This window comes from Tympanuchus pallidicinctus, unplaced genomic scaffold, assembly GCF_026119805.1.
Source record: "Tympanuchus pallidicinctus isolate F22 unplaced genomic scaffold, pur_lepc_1.0 scaffold54, whole genome shotgun sequence".
NCBI classification, from domain to species: Eukaryota; Metazoa; Chordata; class Aves; order Galliformes; family Phasianidae; genus Tympanuchus; species Tympanuchus pallidicinctus.
In genome coordinates this window covers 13,648-29,377 of record NW_026294774.1, presented here as the reverse complement: position 1 = coordinate 29,377, position 15,730 = coordinate 13,648, and the positions used below count along the sequence as shown (strand labels likewise).

Here is a 15,730-nt window from a genome sequence, read left to right as displayed (position 1 = left end):
CAAGGAATCACTAATATGTAGAAATGTTAACGCGAGACGCTGTAGGAGACTGCGCTCATCGTCTCTCTGGAAGTGTAGTGGTTGGTGACACCTAGTGGCCTTCAGCATTCACTACAGCAGCGTGCCACAAAACTTTTCAGTAATGGAGTTCAGTTGAAAGGGGAAAAAAAAATATTCCTGGAGCTGTTGAAAGTGATTGTTTATTTCTCAAAGGCATGAAAATTTTGCCTCATACAAGAGTTCTTTTCTTTCTTCTATTCAAAATGATCATCATGAGGGATTGTGGAAAGAGGGAGAGCTTTTCTACTGGGTATTTCTTCATTACTTCTTGAGGATGCAGGATGTAGAATTGTTTTTTGGGGGCTATTTGGGGCTATTTTTAATGCTAAATAAATCAGGTTTATTTTTCAGTGAGAGTTCTTCCACCAAGCTATGTTAATGAAAAAAAGGAAAAAAAAAAAAGCAAAAAAAAAAGCAAAGCAATGTTTTCTGACAAGGAACAAAGTATTTCTTGCAGTTGGCTGTTAGCATGGTCTTTCTCAAGGCAAAGTGTCCTCACTGAAAATGATATAAAATTAATTACGTTAAGCTTCATCTCACCAAACAAGGCTGTTGTTCTTCTGTGAATCTCACATTTATTGGGAAGCTGAGGCTTGTCTTTACTGATGCTTTCAAAGGTTAGGAAAGAAAAATATGAAAGTTGCCTTCCTCTTTTCTGTGGTTAGGCCAAGGTAAAGTGAGGAAGACTGTTAAGCAAAACAGACCTGGCTGGCCTGAAAGGGTCAAACAGGGAACATGCGGCCCCTCCTGAAAGGGAAGGACTGTCATGTGAAACTGGCAAGCATAAGTTACAGCTTCTTCGTTCCGTGACCAAGAGCAGAACATGTGCTGTGAATAGAACGCCTTTTGATCATAATCCACAAAAGAGTTAATTAAGTAATGATGTATTGCTGTCAGCTGCATGAATGTTATCTGATTTAAGTATTGTATACTCCTGTAGCTAAAAGATATAAAAAGCCTGTAACAACAATGAAGATTGCTTCTTGCGCCACCAGAGCCTAAGCCCGTCTGTTCCAGGTGTCTTGAGCTGGTCTCCGTCAGTAAAGGAAACACATATCTTACTGTCAAGTTCTGTTCCCTAATAAAAGTACATTTTAGTTCTTAGCTTCACTGAAGAAAATGAAAATAATAAGAATCTACAAGCGTCCTTTGCAGCATCAGATGCTTACCAGAATGCTTGTGCTTGGCCAACAGCTTAGTGGGTACATAATGGTTTGTGTTTATCAGATGACTTGTGTTCATGTTGGAAGTTATGCCTTTTAGGGCTGTTGTTCCACTTTTTAATTTATTTTAAATCTAACAGAATACTTTTACAAATTTCCTTGTTGGTCATATTGAAGAATTTATCAAAAACTCTTTGGAGTCTGATCTTAAAGTAAGCAAGTATTGTTCCAGTAAGTTTTGTGTTGATTTAGTGATGTTTGCCTCTCACCAGGGTAGACATGAAAGCACAGTCATCTCAGTGAGTTATAACATACACAAGGATGTTTGTGGTGGAGCAGGAAGGTTTGTCCTAGTGAGAGGCAGCTGCTGTGCCTTTCAGACCTTTTCTACTTCTGGAGAAACATCATTTAACAACCCATTTCCCCTGAAAGTACTGGTGGTTCATGTTCTTCTATGGCAGATGTGCTCAATTGGCCAGAATCCATTGTAATCTCTCATTTAGCGGTTCTGATAATGAAGTCTTGACTCTGAGCAGATGGGGATTGCAAAGCAGTTCTGCTTACCACTAGTGGAATCTATGGGCCAATTTGTGCCTGAGTGTGACTTTTACATGCAGTGAAATGGCAGACTGGGTTAGGTGCTGTAGGGTGCTGAAGCTGGAATTACTCTCGGACTTATATTTATATACCTCACAGCAAGATGATGTCTGGACTAATCTTTGCTTTTGTCTCACCATGTATCCTTCTAGCTACTGCATTCAGTCCATGCATGATCTTCCAAAAATGCTGAGAACTGTTTAGATCAGTTGACAACTCAAGAAGGCAGTCCAAGTTTGTCATGCATAAGTTTCTGTTTATGTAACTGCTATAGGAGTTCTGCAGCTTCAGTAGAATGAGTTCTAACAAGTGCATTATTTGGATTGCTATGCAAATGGTAAATGTGGAAGGCAGTGTTGGTTGCACATTTGTGTCTCACACTCAAGTTTTTGATAGGATTCCTTATCCACTGAGTGGCCGATCCATCAGTTCATGCCTCTACCATCTAGACAGAAGGGTGTCATACAAGGCAGTATCAAATGTCTTCCAGCAGTCCAGGTAGACTGAAAGTACAATCATCTCACAGTCTACCCTCCAGGCAGTGTACCAACACATCAGCCTTCTTTTGGCCTGCCAGCAGACCGCACAGATGAAATCTCAACATGACTCTCAAGTTGTCGGCGCTCAGTCCAGTTAGAGCTCTCACAGTTTCCTGTAACATCAAAATAGTTCTCCTTTATTGTGTTCAGCATGCATCTTATACACCATTCACTTAAAGCAAGAAATTCTGTCCTGCTAATGAGTTAATTGGGCTTAGCTTCTCCCAAACAGCAGTGATAAAGGATGAAAGGATTCTTAAGTGTGATCAGATTAACAGTGCATACAAACAGAACCTCCTGTTTACCCTTGGACAAACAGACATTATTTGCTCTCTGTCTTACACTCCGGACTCCCAAGGTTTCACAGTGACAGGGGCTATCAAGGAGACTGATAAACTCTTTGCTGATTCGCTCAGTTACATCTTCCCCAAGTAAACTTGGATAGAAGTGTGATGTAACCCCAAGTGAAGTGTGAGAAAACACAGAGAAAAGGGTTAGCAAACACGGAATAAAGTGTGAGTAAAACCCAGAGTAAGGTGTGAGTCCACCGGGAGTAGAGTAAGAGTAATCTGAGAGTAAAGAGTGTGCAAGCCTGGTGCAAAGAGTGAGTAAAACCTGGAGGAAACTGTGAGTAAACCAGGACTAAAGTGTAAGAAAATCTGGGAGAAAAGTGTGGGTAGGTCCGTAAGAGAAAGCATACACAGCCGGAGTAAAATGCCAGAAAAACCCTGAGAAGTGAGAATAAAGCCAGAGAAAAGTGTGAGTAAAGTTGAAGGTAAGTTTGAGTAAGCCTTGAGTAAAGTGTGAGTAAACTGGTACAGTAAAGTGTGGTAAAAGAACAGCGTCAAGTGTGGGTAGGCCCCAAAAGAGAGAGCATACACACCCGGAGTAGAATGTCAGTAAAGCCTGGAGAAAAGTGTGAGTAAACCCAAAGAAAAGTGTGAGTAAAATTGAAGAAGAGTTAGAGATGACTCAACACGAGTTAGCAACTAAGTCCAACATTTAATGGTAGAGCAACAGAATACATAACTTTTAAGTACACTTGTCATGTTTTCACTGGCTATCACTAATGTCTGTCGACCTGTAACCATGACAACGTGAAGTTCCCTGCTACGCCTACTTCCCACAATGGCTTTCCCATACAGCACAACTTGCAACCAGTTGTTTACTCAAACTCCTTTACACCGTTATCGTGTCCTTGATACTCTAAACATAGCCTTGTTTTTCAAGCCAGCCCTCAACAAGGGCATGTTTTCAGCAGGCCATCTGGACAAGTGCCCTTCCCACTGCCCTCCTGATTTCCCCATCCCTTGCTCTTTGTTCACTCAGATACCTCCCAGCCATCTGCCTGATCTCTGATCTTCAGGGAGATTATTGGAACTTGCTCCATCTCTCCAAAGTTTCATCTACTCTTTTCTCAACTCCTTAGCTGTCATTATATCTATCCCTTCCTGTCTAACTCACTTCTTGTACAACCATTCCCTGTGAAAGACAAGCCTCATTAGATGCAGCTTGGACAAGGCATGCAGTTGATCACTGTGTTTACGGTTCATTCAATTGCATCACGTTTTCTACTGTTTGTTGGTAAAAAAGAGAAATCTTTCATTTCCCATGTGCATCTGGTTCTCTGGGGAAAGCCAGTGGGAGTTGGTGCAAATGAGGTTTAACAGTGAGCGGGTAACTGCAGAGGAGCAGAGTGATGTGAGGAAAAGTGATGCAAGTCCCATGGGACCAACGTGAGTAGAAATTGAGTGGGGAGGCTGAGGAGGATGTTTGTACACACAGTGACAGAGCAAAGCTCATTAGGGGACATCCTAGATCAATATCAGTTGCCAAGTGCTGCTTTAAATTCTTGTTCAAACCCAACTATAAAAAAATAAATAACTAGACTTCTTAAATGCCCATCATTCTCTTCCTCTATAAGCTCTCTCCTGGTACCTCTTGAGTTTGCTGAACAAGTTCTCAACACCTGAAGAAGATGACAGGAAGGTACAAGGCACAGCACGGCTCTTCAGGTTGTAATGGGCCCCAGGGGGCATTTGCTGCTGAGTCCATCAACCTCCAGTGCAGAGAGAAGATTGCATGAAGTGCTCAAGAAGACAAAATCAGAAGGTGAAATTTCTAGGAGTACAAATGAGCCCCACTGAGAGCCATTATCAAGCAAGCTTCCCCTGGGACTTGTTAGAGCAGAGAATTGGAAGCCATGACTGCAGGCAGACCAAGGCACTGGGATGGTGGCTGTGATGCTGAGAAAAGCCTCCTTTGTCTTATGGAGCAGAAAGGCCAAGCCCTGATCCCCAGAGCCTTGGCAGGGAGATCCTGTCCCTCATGCTGGCTCAGGGCCCTTCCTGGGGCAGTGGGATGGAGGTTTGTGTGTTGTCAAATGAAAGAGAAGGGGACAGCAGCTGCCAGACTCTGCATGGAGTGCAAAGATGTCATGAGAACCAAGTCCCACATGGGCAGTGTGTCTCATCCCAGGATGTGGGATGTGAGAGTGGCCCACTCTGAACAAGTAGTCAGTCACAACCGATCTTTCAACTTCAGATGTCTCAAGTCCAAGGTACAGGCACCATTTCCTCACTGGGATGTATGGCTCTGAGGATGGCATATGTGATGCTAAACCCACATGCAGAGCTCCTTCCGGGTTCTTCACTTTGGATACAATAACCGCAACCGCATGCAGCGCTACAGGCTTGGGCATGAGTGGCTGGATGACTGTGAAGTGGAAATAGACCTGAGGGTGATGGTTGATGCTTGGTTGAACGTGAGCAGACAGCATGCCCAGGTGGCCAAGAGGGCCAATGGCATCCTGGCCTGCAATAGAAACAGCATGGCCAGCAGGAGCAGGGAGGTGATCATCCCTCTGTACTCAGCGCTGGTGAGGGAGCACCTCAAATATTGTGTTCAGTTTTGGGCCCCTCACTACAAGAAAGACCCTGAAACATGTCCAGAGAAGGGCAACAAAATTGATGAGGGATCTGGAGCACAAGTCTTATGAGGGGCGGCTGAGGGACCTGGGATAGTTTAGTGTGGAGAAGAGGAGGCTCAGAGGAGACCTCACTGCACTCTACAGTCTCCTGAAGGCAAGTTGTGATGAAGAAGGGTTTGGCCTCTTCTCCCAGGCAACAAACAGGACCCGAGGAAATGGCCACAAGTTGTACCAGAGAAGGTTTAGGTTAGACATAAGGAAGAACTTGTTCTCTCTGAGAGTGGTCAGGCACTGAATGGCTGCCCAGGGATCTGGTGGAGACGCCGTCCCTGGCAGTGTTCAAAAGGCATCAGGATGAGGAGCTACAAGATATGGTTTAGTGCTTGTGGTGGAAATGGTAGTGGGAGGACGGTTGGACCAGATGATCTTACAGCTCATTTCCAACCTTGTGATTCTATGATTCTATGATTCTAATCTGCCTTGATCCATCATCACTGCCCTACTGCCCATTGTGACAGAGCAGTGGATCTGCCTTCACTGTGCTCCTTCCCACTGTGACAGCACACTAACTGACATCACAACGCTCCTGGCCTGCATCCACTGGACAGCACAGTGACCCTGACATTACAGTGTTCCTTCTCACTGTCACAGAACAATGACTGCAACACCACTGTATTCATCACAGTGTGCTGTGACAACACAGTGGAGCTGAAATCACTGTTTGTCTCTCCTTTACAGTGCAGTGACTCTGACATCACTGTAATACTGACCACTGCCACAACTCAGTAATTCTGACATCACTGCTCTCCATGTCTCCAAGACATCACAGTGACTTGGAGTCGCTGAGCTCCTATCCACTGTGACAGCACAGTGACTTCAACATCACTGTGCTTGTGCCCACTGTCATAGAATCCTGGCATATCCTGCAATGGAAAGGACCTGTAAGGATCATCAAGTCCAACTTTTGGCTCCAAACATCTGCCCTAAAAGCAGACCATATGACTGAGTGTGTTGTCTTGTCACGGAGTGATCTAGAGCAATCTGTGCCCGTGACAGAGGGCAGCAGGCCTGCAGTCCTACTGGCCAAAAATAATAATAATAATAATAATAATAATAATAATAATAATAATAAATCAAAATAAAATAAATAAAATAAATCAAAATAAAATAAAATAAAATAGTAAAAATAAAGCAGTGACAACAATCTAAGGAGGAAAGTCAAATTTACTAAATATGATATCAAAATGCAAGACAACATAATATTATAAAATAAGATTGGAATTTACGGTATTAAATCAAATAAAATGAGAGAGTGAGTGTCTGAAACCAAAAGCCTGACTTTGAACTGAAGGTGCACAGCTGGGGAGCGCTCCCACACATGGGGCAGCAAGTAAATGAGAGATCCCGGGGCTTCCTCCCTTATCTTCCTTATCTTCCCTATCTTCCTCTCTGAACTCAGAGTCCTCTGGGGTATGCAGTTCTTCTTCTCTTCTGAGAGCCAGGTGTTCAGAACAGTCAGTCCACAGAACTGGAGTGTTAAATCTTCAATTCCCCGTGCTTTACATGATGTTATGATGTGGAATACCGATAGCAAGAACTGTAAAACCACCAGACCAGATGGAGCATTTGCAGCTTTGCTAGGCACACACAATCTGCTAGGACAAACAATGCTTCAGGAATCAGTCTGTCTACTGGTGATTAATTCATCTGACTTCAAAGTGCATTTTACAGAGATGACCCTGTTGTCTATCAGGAGCTGCCAGCCCCAGAGCCCCAGGGTCATCTCCAGGGAGAGCAGTGAGAAAATGACATCCTCTGCTGGAGAGCTGGGCCGGGCTCCTGGGAAACAGGGAGCTCCTACAAATGGGCAGTGCTGCTGCAGAGAGACAGCTGTGCCCAGGAGCAGCTCTTCTGCACAGCACAGCCTGCAGGTGACAGGAGGACAGAAGGGAAAGGAGAGAGAGATCTCAAGATGTGTACATTGTGAGCAGCTGTGAGCTCAGTGCAGGAGCATTGCTCGCAGCCCTTGACAAGGTAAGTCTCACTGCAGGCCATGCAGCTGCTTTTAGTAGAGGGATAACTAACTCTGGGATATCCCATTGCAGACCAGGCTGAAGGCACTCCATGTTTTGTTATCATGGAAACATTTTGGCTTCAGCTGAGGGCTTCTGTGCTACAGCATCAGAGCCCAGCCCTGAGGGCTGCGTGTCCCAGGACGGCTGCAGGCTGTGACATGCGGAAAATCAAACCCTGTAGCCTGTAAGGACACAGAGAAGCTATGTTTTATTGGCAATTGCACAAAAGCCCTGGTGCAAGGGGGATAATTCCTCCAAGCTGGCACACTGTCCAGAAAAGTCGTGCTACAGATAAAGGGCGAACTAATAAAAAATCAATGGTTTCCCGGAATTCGGATACATATTCATTATAGCCCAAAGCATGCAGACCCTCCCCTGTTGCGCTTGCATAGTGGGTCATGAGTTGAATTTGTTGTCTTTTTCGTGAAGGCTTCTGACCTTCCTCGCCATAACTCCTGGCAGAGAAGGGGGGGGCATCCCCCAAACTAGTTTTGTCTCACTCTTGTGGACATCTAATCACCTCCCTGCCAGATGTCTCAAACCTTATCAGTATGGCCTTCATCCCCCTCACTATCCCAGACCCTGTGCCTGCTATTCCCCTTTCTCTAACAAGCTCTACATTCCTGCTTCTACAAACTATCCCTAAATATCCGCCTTTATCCTCCCCCCTATTCTCAGTTACAGTGAAACCTTCTTTTTGCCTTTTGCTTTTCTTATGCGGCCCCTTTTCCGTCTTTCAGGCTGTGCAGCCGGGGCTGCAGCCGGGTGCCCAGGGCTGTCCTGCAGAGCAGGTCCTGCTGTGCCCCAGGGGCTGTGTGCCGGGGCAGGGACTGTGCTGCCTGCCAGGCTCAGCACTCAGCCTGCCTGGGGAGCTGCCCAGGGCGCTGCGGGGAGACGTGTGGGGGGAAGGAGCCTCCATCACAGCAGGGCAGGGGCCTTCTGCTGCCACAGCTGCTGCCTGGGGCAGGGAGCTCATAGCTACACTGCACCCAGAGTGTTTCTAAGGGCATGTTGCAAGAGGAGAGGCAAGGCAAGGATATTCCTTTTCCTACTCTGACTGAAGGATGAATGAAGGCAGGAATATAAAAGGGGCTGTCAACTTTGAAGACAGCTCTGAGACTCCCAGATTTTTCTTTAATCAATAGCTTGTTTTGTGTACAGGCACATGCAATCAGTCTCTCCTTTCTCAAAGGATTGAACCTGTTGAAATTATTGCAGACATGAATAATGCACTTATCCCACAAACAGACAGATTTCACTAACAGACAGTGCACAGAGGTTAGGGTTGTGGGCTCAAAGAGCAGTTGGGGTAAAGATATGAGACATGAAACAGATGAAAATATCCTAGGAGATGGGATAAGATTAAAAATGAGAGAAGGGTAAAAGCTTCAGATGCTTCCTCTGCTTATGAGCAGTGGAGCTTCATGAAATTAAATGGAGCCAATGGAACATTTGCTAAAGAGAAAGTAAAGGTATTATAATATAGCAGGAGGAGTGACTCTGAGAATGGCCTTGACTTGTCATTATCTTCTGCACTCTGAACAGGACTCCAGGCCCAGCAGGAACTGCAGATGCCCAACAGCAGCTCCATCAGCCAGTTCCTCCTCCTGGCGTTGGCAGACACGCGGCAGCTGCAGCTCCTGCACTTCTGGCTCTTGCTGGGCATCTACCTGGCTGCCCTCCTGGGCAACGGCCTCATCAGCACAGCCGTAGCCTGCCACCACCGCCTGCACACCCCCATGTACTTCTTCCTGCTCAACCTCGCCCTCCTCGACCTGGGCTGCATCTCCACCACTCTCCCCAAAGCCATGGCCAATGCCCTCTGGGACACCAGGCACATCTCCTACTCAGCATGTGTTGCACAGACCTTTCTGTTTGTCTTTCTGATGTCAGCAGAGTATTCCATTCTCACCATCATGTCCTATGACCGCTATGTTGCCATCTGCAAGCCCCTGCACTACGGGACCTTGATGGACAGCAGAGCTTGTGCCACCATGGCAGCAGCTGCCTGGGGCACTGGGCTTCTCCATGCTCTGCTGCACACTATCAGTACATTTTCTCAGCCACTCTGCCGTGACAAAGCTGTGAATCAGTTTTTCTGTGAAATCCCCCAGATCCTCAAGCTCTCCTGCTCTGGTTCTTACCTCAGGGAATTTGGACTTATCATATTTAGTGCCTCAGTTTTTGTTGCTTGTTTTGTTTTCATTGTTGTGTCCTATGTGCAGATCTTCAGGGCCGTGCTGAGGATGGCTTCGGAGCAGGGACGGCGCAAAGCCTTCTCCACATGCCTCCCTCATCTGTCTGTGGTCTCCCTGTTTGTTACCACTGTGATGTTTGCCTACCTAAAACCCCCCTCCATTTGCTCCCCATCCCTGGACCTGATGGTGGCAGTGATATACACAGTGGTACCTCCACTAATGAACCCCCTCATCTACAGCATGAGGAACCAGGAGCTGAAGGATGCTCTCAGAAAACTGTTTGGGGATATATTGTTTCAGCATCGGTGAAGTGCTCGTCATGTGGCTACCAGAAATTCAGGAACAGCTTCCCTGCAGCCATGGTCATGGGCAGCAGCAGGACGTGGTCTTTTCAGTGCTGCTTTCTTTACATCTCCCAGTTGTCCTCTTGTGTCCTTGCATTTCTGTCAGCTCTCAGTTCTGGTGCAATTGGTGACAGTGCTGCTGTCTCAAGGGTGGCATCCCTGTGGCTGCAGGCAGGGCAGGCAGTTGTGCAACACTGTGCCACAGCTGAGCCCCCTGCTGGGACCATCGTAACAGATGGAGCTGCTCAGCGCAGGGCCACAAGTCTGAATGCCTCTTCCAAAGCTGTGCCAGGAATACAGCAAAGGAGTTGCCCTCGGGAAAGTCCTCTAGCTTTGCTGGTGTTCAGAATGGTTCACAGTCCCATGTAGAGGAGCAAAGGATGGATGAGAGCTCCCTTCTTGGTTGTACATAGCCCAGCAAACAGTAACTGGTCTTGAACATGACTGTGTGGGACAGTCATCGCTGCAGTGGGGCTGATGGCAGATGTTGTCCAGGAGAGAAATCTGGAGCAGCCCAGAGATGCCAGGGGATCTCCAAGGACAGTGTTAGAGCCTCAGAGGGCAGTGATTGCTTCCTTACGCAATGACAGACCACTGATCCAAAGGAACAGGTGAACCTGGGGAGCCCACATGCAAATGAGGGCTCTGCAGTGGTGCTGCTGAGCCAGCAGGGCAGATGGAGAGGGACTCAGCAGTAGAGATCCCATCCAGCTGAGACTGCCTCCCACCCTGAGCAGCACAGGGATGTGCTGGGATGAGTGGTGTAGGGATGCGCTTCCTGTCCCCACATTGACTCGCTCCAGCTGCCAGCTCGGCAGGCTCCTGGGGGTACCGATAGTGGAGTTGATGGTGTGGAGCAGAGTCCAGAGAGAAAAGGTGATGTGAAGCAGCATTTTGCTGTGGTGGCCTCCATGTTAATTTTGCAAGTGAGAGCTTGCGCTCAGTGTGCTTGTGGCCTGGAGCTTCTACTCCAGCATTACCTTCATTGGTCATGGCACAGGAATGACGTTTCATAGACCAACTGTGACAGAGTTAACTAGATCTATCCATGCCTGTGACAAGCGGGCAGTAGGCCCCTGGCTCTGCCCCCTTGGCCCCACAAAATGGGAAGGAAAAGGGAAAGAGTTAGGGAGGTGGTAGCTGGGCTCAAGTAAGGAAAAAAAAAAATAACAGCAGCAACAATCTATGGAGGAAAATTATTTTACTATGATATTGGAATGCAAGATAATACAATATAATACAATCTAATTAAAATTAAGAGTAATAAATGAAATAAAATAGGACAGAGAGAGTTCCTGAGACTGAGTCAAACCTGGAAAGCTTGGAACATCTAGGAAAGTACCTCCAGCACCCACTGCAAGGCAGTAAGAGACTGCCCCACCCAGAAGGGGCAGATCCCGTGACTTCCATAAACGTATAGGGACAGGTACCTGGAATTGCAGCATGAACACTTTAACTCCCAGTGCACTGCATGATGTTATGATGTGGAATACTGAAAACCAAAAACACAAAACTGTGACACAGTTAGTAAACATGGAGTGAAATGTGAGTAAAACACAGAGTAAGGTGTGAATCTACCTGGAGTAGAGTAAGAGTAAAGCCATAGAAAAGAATGTGCAAATGTGTTGCAAAGTGTGAGTAAAACCTGGAGAAAATAGTGAATAAACCAGGAGTCAAGTGTCCGTAAACTTGGAGTCAAGTGTGTTAAAAATTCGGAGTAAAGTGTTGGTAGGACCAGAAGAGAGACCATGCACACCCGGAGTAAGGTGTCAGTAAAACCCAGAGAAAAGCATGAGTAAACCCAGAGTAATGTGTGAGTAAAGTTGAAGGCAAGTTGGAGTAAACCCTGAAGAAAGTGTGAGTCAAAGGTGCTCCCAAAAAAAATTGTGAGTAAGCCCAGAGTACAGTGCAAGTAAAATTGGAGTAAATTGTAAGGTAACCCCAAGTCATCAGTGAGCAAAGCTGGAATCAAGTGTTAGTAAACATGGAGTAAAGTGTGAGTAAAACCCATAGTAAGGTGTGAGTCCACTCGGAGTAGAGTAAGAGTAATCCCAGAGGAAATAGTATGCAAGCTTGGTGCAAAGTGTGAATAAAACCAGTAAACACTGAGTAGCCCAGGAGTAAAGCATGAGTAAACTTGGAGTAAAGTGTCAATAGGCCCGGAAGAGATAGTGAACAGACCCAGAGTAGAATGTCAGTAAAAGCCGGTGAAAAGTGAGAGTAAACCCCTGAATAAAGTGAAAGTAAAGTTGAAGACAAGTTTGAGTAAACCTTGAGTACAGTGTGAGTCAAACACACTCAAAAAAGAAGTGTGAGTAAACCCGGAGTAAAGTGCAAGTCAACTGTTTTTACTCTGGCCACAGAGCACAGTGGGTTGTTGCTGCCCGCTGAGCTGCTCTTTAAGGCTAAAGAGGTCCAGGCTCCTCAACTCAAGATGGAAATCTTAAAGGCACAAGAACAATCTGCCCAAATGCCATAAGGCAAGCCATAGTGGAAGAAGACTGGTGTGGATGAGGTAAGAACTGTTGTTGAGATTCTGGAGGAAAAAGAGAGTCTATGTCCTCTGGCAGAAGGGACAGGCTACCTGGGGAGATTACAAGGAAGTTGCAAAGGTATGCAGGGAGGAAGTTAGGAGAGCAAAAGCCCAACCTGAACTCAGATTGTCCACTGCAGTAAAAGAATAAGAAATCCTTTTATAAATATATCAGCCGTAGAGAAGAACCAAGGAGAATTTCCATCCTTTACTTGATGCAGCGGGGAATGTGACCACTGAGGATAAGGAGAAGGCTGAGGTCCTCAGTGCCTTCTTTACATCTGCCTTTAATAGGCAGATCAGTTATCCTCAGGGCATGTTACATCCTGATCTGGAAGTCTGGGATGCTATGCAGAATACACCCTGGTGATTCAGGTGGAGACAGTCAGAGAGCTCCTCCTCCATCTGGACTGTCACAAGTTCATAGGGCCAGACAGGCTTCATCCTAGGGTGCTGAGGGAGCTGGTGGGGGTGATTGCTGAGCCGCTTATGGCCATCTGTTTGGCTTCTGGTTATCTGGAGAGGTAGCAGAGGATTGGAGGCTTGCCAATGTGACTGCTATCTACAAGAAGGGCTGTAAGGAGGATCCAGGGATCTACAGGCCGGTCAGCCTGACATCGGTACCAGGGAAAGTTATGGAGCAAATCTTGGGTGAGATCACATGGTCAATCTACCTTGGCTTCAGCAAAGCCTTTGACATGGTCTCTCACAGGATTCTCCTGGGGAAACTGGCAGTTCATGGCCTGGACAGGCATACACTTCTTTGGTTAAGGAACAGGTTAGAGGGCCTTGCCCAACACTTAGTGGTTAAGGGTGTTAAGTCCAGCTTGTGACCTATTACAAGTGGGGTCCACCAGGGGTTGGTACTGGGCCCCATCTTGTGTAATATTATGTCATCTTATTGATGACCTAGATGAGGGGTTGCGTGCACCCTTAGTAAGTTTGCAGATGACACCAAGTTGGGAGGTAGTGTCGATCTGCCTGAGGTAGGGAAGCCCTTCAGAGGGATCTGGATAAGCTGGATCACTGGGCTGAGGTGAGTGGGATGAGCTTCAACAAGGCCAAGTGCCGGGTCCTGCACTTTGGCCAAAATAACCCCATGCAGTGCTACAGGCTTGGGTCTGAGTTGCTGCATGACAATGAAGAGGAAAGAGACCTGGGGGTGTTGGTTGATGCTTGGCTGAACATGAGCCAACCGTATACCCAGGTGGCCAAGAGGGCCAACAGCATCTTGGCCTGCATTAGAAATAGCATGGCCAGCAGGAGCAGAGAGGTAATCATCCCTCTGTACTCAGCTCTTCTGAGGCCACGCCTCGAGTACTGTGTTCACTTTTGGGCCCCTCACTACAAGAAAGACATTGAGGCCCTGGAGAGTGTCCAGAGAAGGGCGCAAAGCTGGTGAGGGGTCTGGAGCACAAACTTTATGAGGAGCGGTTGAGGGAGCTGGGATTGTTTAGTCTGGAGAAGAGGAGGCTCAGGGGAGACCTCAGTGCACTCTACAGCTTGCTGAAGGGAAGTTGTGGTGGAGAGGGATTTGGCCTCTTCTCCCCGGCAACAAACAGGACCCGAAGAAACAGCTGGAAGCATGGGGAGATTTAGAGTAGACATAAGGAAGAACTTTTTTTCTCAGAGAGTGGTCAGGCACTGAATGGCTGCCCAGGGAGGTGGTGGAGTTGCCGTCCCTGGCAGTGTTCACAGATGTCTGGATGAGGAACTATGAGATATGGTGTAGTAGCTTGTGGTAGTAACGATGATGGGAGGATGGTTGGACTAGGTGATCTTACAGGTCGTTTCCAACCTTGTGATTCTATGATTCTATGTGAGTTGCTGGGCACCCCAGGGAACTGGCATGACGCTGGGTTGCTTCTGATGCTATTAACATGTGAGCCTTGAGTAACATGAAGTTTCTTCAGCTGAAGAATAAAGATGCGTGCTAGTTTTGTAGTGCTTTGTGCTCCAGAATGTGCAGCAGATGAAGAACAGAGAAAATCTGTGTCTTCTTTTATGAACTCATCCATTTATCCAGCTGAATAACTCTGTACGCTCCATGGAGGTGGGTGGAAAAGGCACACTTGGGTGCCCTTGATACTGGAGTCTGTTGTCAGGTAGGCATTCTTGGACATCCTCTGTTCCCTCCCTGGCCCTCAGCTGATGCTCAGGAAGGAGGTGTCTATCTCAGATGTTTCCCACGCAGTTTACAAGCACTAGCACACATCCAGGAGCACCCCAGGCATTTTGGTCATCGCCCAGGGTCTGCTTGAACAATGGAGACCCCACTCCATTGGGAATAAATGCCAAGCATTCAGATGAGGGGCTCACACAGGCACATCGTTGTGAACATCTGAATTCAGCTAAGAGGACTCCCCAGTCCCATGGTTCTGTGAGGACCTTAGTCCCCTTTCAGCCCCTGGGTTTCCATTTGAGGATGAGATGCCAAACGCCAGGGTTAGGATGAGATGGTTGGATAGAAATAGGACGAAGGGGAATTGCTTCAAACTAAAAGTGGGAGATTTAGATTGGATGTTAGTAAGACTGTTTTTAGTTGGACTCATTGGAATTGGAGTCACTAAGAAGTTATATATGCCCTATTTGTGGGGGCAGTCAAAGCCTGCATAATTGAAGCCTTGTTCAAGAACATCCTGAGCAGTGACCTTGACCAGAATAGCACTGCACACAGAGAAGACAGAGTAGTGCCTTACTGTGCTGCGTGTCTGATGTGGCCTTCATGGCTGTGCTGGGATGCTCAGATTCCTTGGCCCCGGGACAGCCTCAGCAGCTCCGTGGAGCAGGGCAGCCTGCAGGTGGTGCCCACTTGGTTCCACCTGTGTGGCCTTGCCTATATTTGATTGTGCAGTAAGAAGCTCATGTGAGAGCGTTGAAAACCTTGAATCATCTCTTGCAAACACAGGCTGTAAGACTCAAGAGCAGGTCGCTTCAAGAGGCTGGGATGGAACCCATCAGCTCATCCCACTAGACCATAATGTTCTTGTCTAGCTAAGGAAAATGCAGCAAATAAAGCCAAAAGACTCATCAGGTCGATCTGCAGAGTAAGGGAAAAGTAAGATTTATTGAGCTGTAGAGGCAAAAAGGAATAAGCATTCATTTGTGACTCATACTCACTGAAGGAGAATTAAATCACAGCATTCAAGAGTGAAGACAAATCACTCCGAGCACAGAACAGAACCATGAGTTGTGACCTTATATGAAGAAACATACAATTGCTGGTGCAGGAACTGCCTTTCTTCTGCGATGCCCAATGCAGATAACTCTGGAATAAAAGCCTCTGTCCAGC

At 46.8% G+C, this 15,730-nt stretch overlaps 1 protein-coding gene across 1 annotated transcript; it reads left to right on the top strand.

The window, feature by feature from the left end:
* Positions 1-8,795: 8,795 nt before the first annotated feature.
* LOC128091892 (olfactory receptor 14J1-like) lies at positions 8,796-9,903 on the top strand. Its single transcript, XM_052705298.1, has one exon. The coding sequence runs from the start codon at positions 8,935-8,937 to the stop codon at positions 9,868-9,870; it is 936 nt and encodes a 311-aa protein (XP_052561258.1). The 5' UTR covers positions 8,796-8,934; the 3' UTR covers positions 9,871-9,903.
* The last annotated feature ends 5,827 nt before the right edge of the window (positions 9,904-15,730 follow it).

What these genes read in the sequence shown, in the direction of transcription:
- LOC128091892 (XM_052705298.1), top strand. Translation starts at nt 8,935, where the DNA reads ATGCCCAACAGCAGCTCCATCAGCCAGTTCCTCCTCCTGGCGTTGGCA.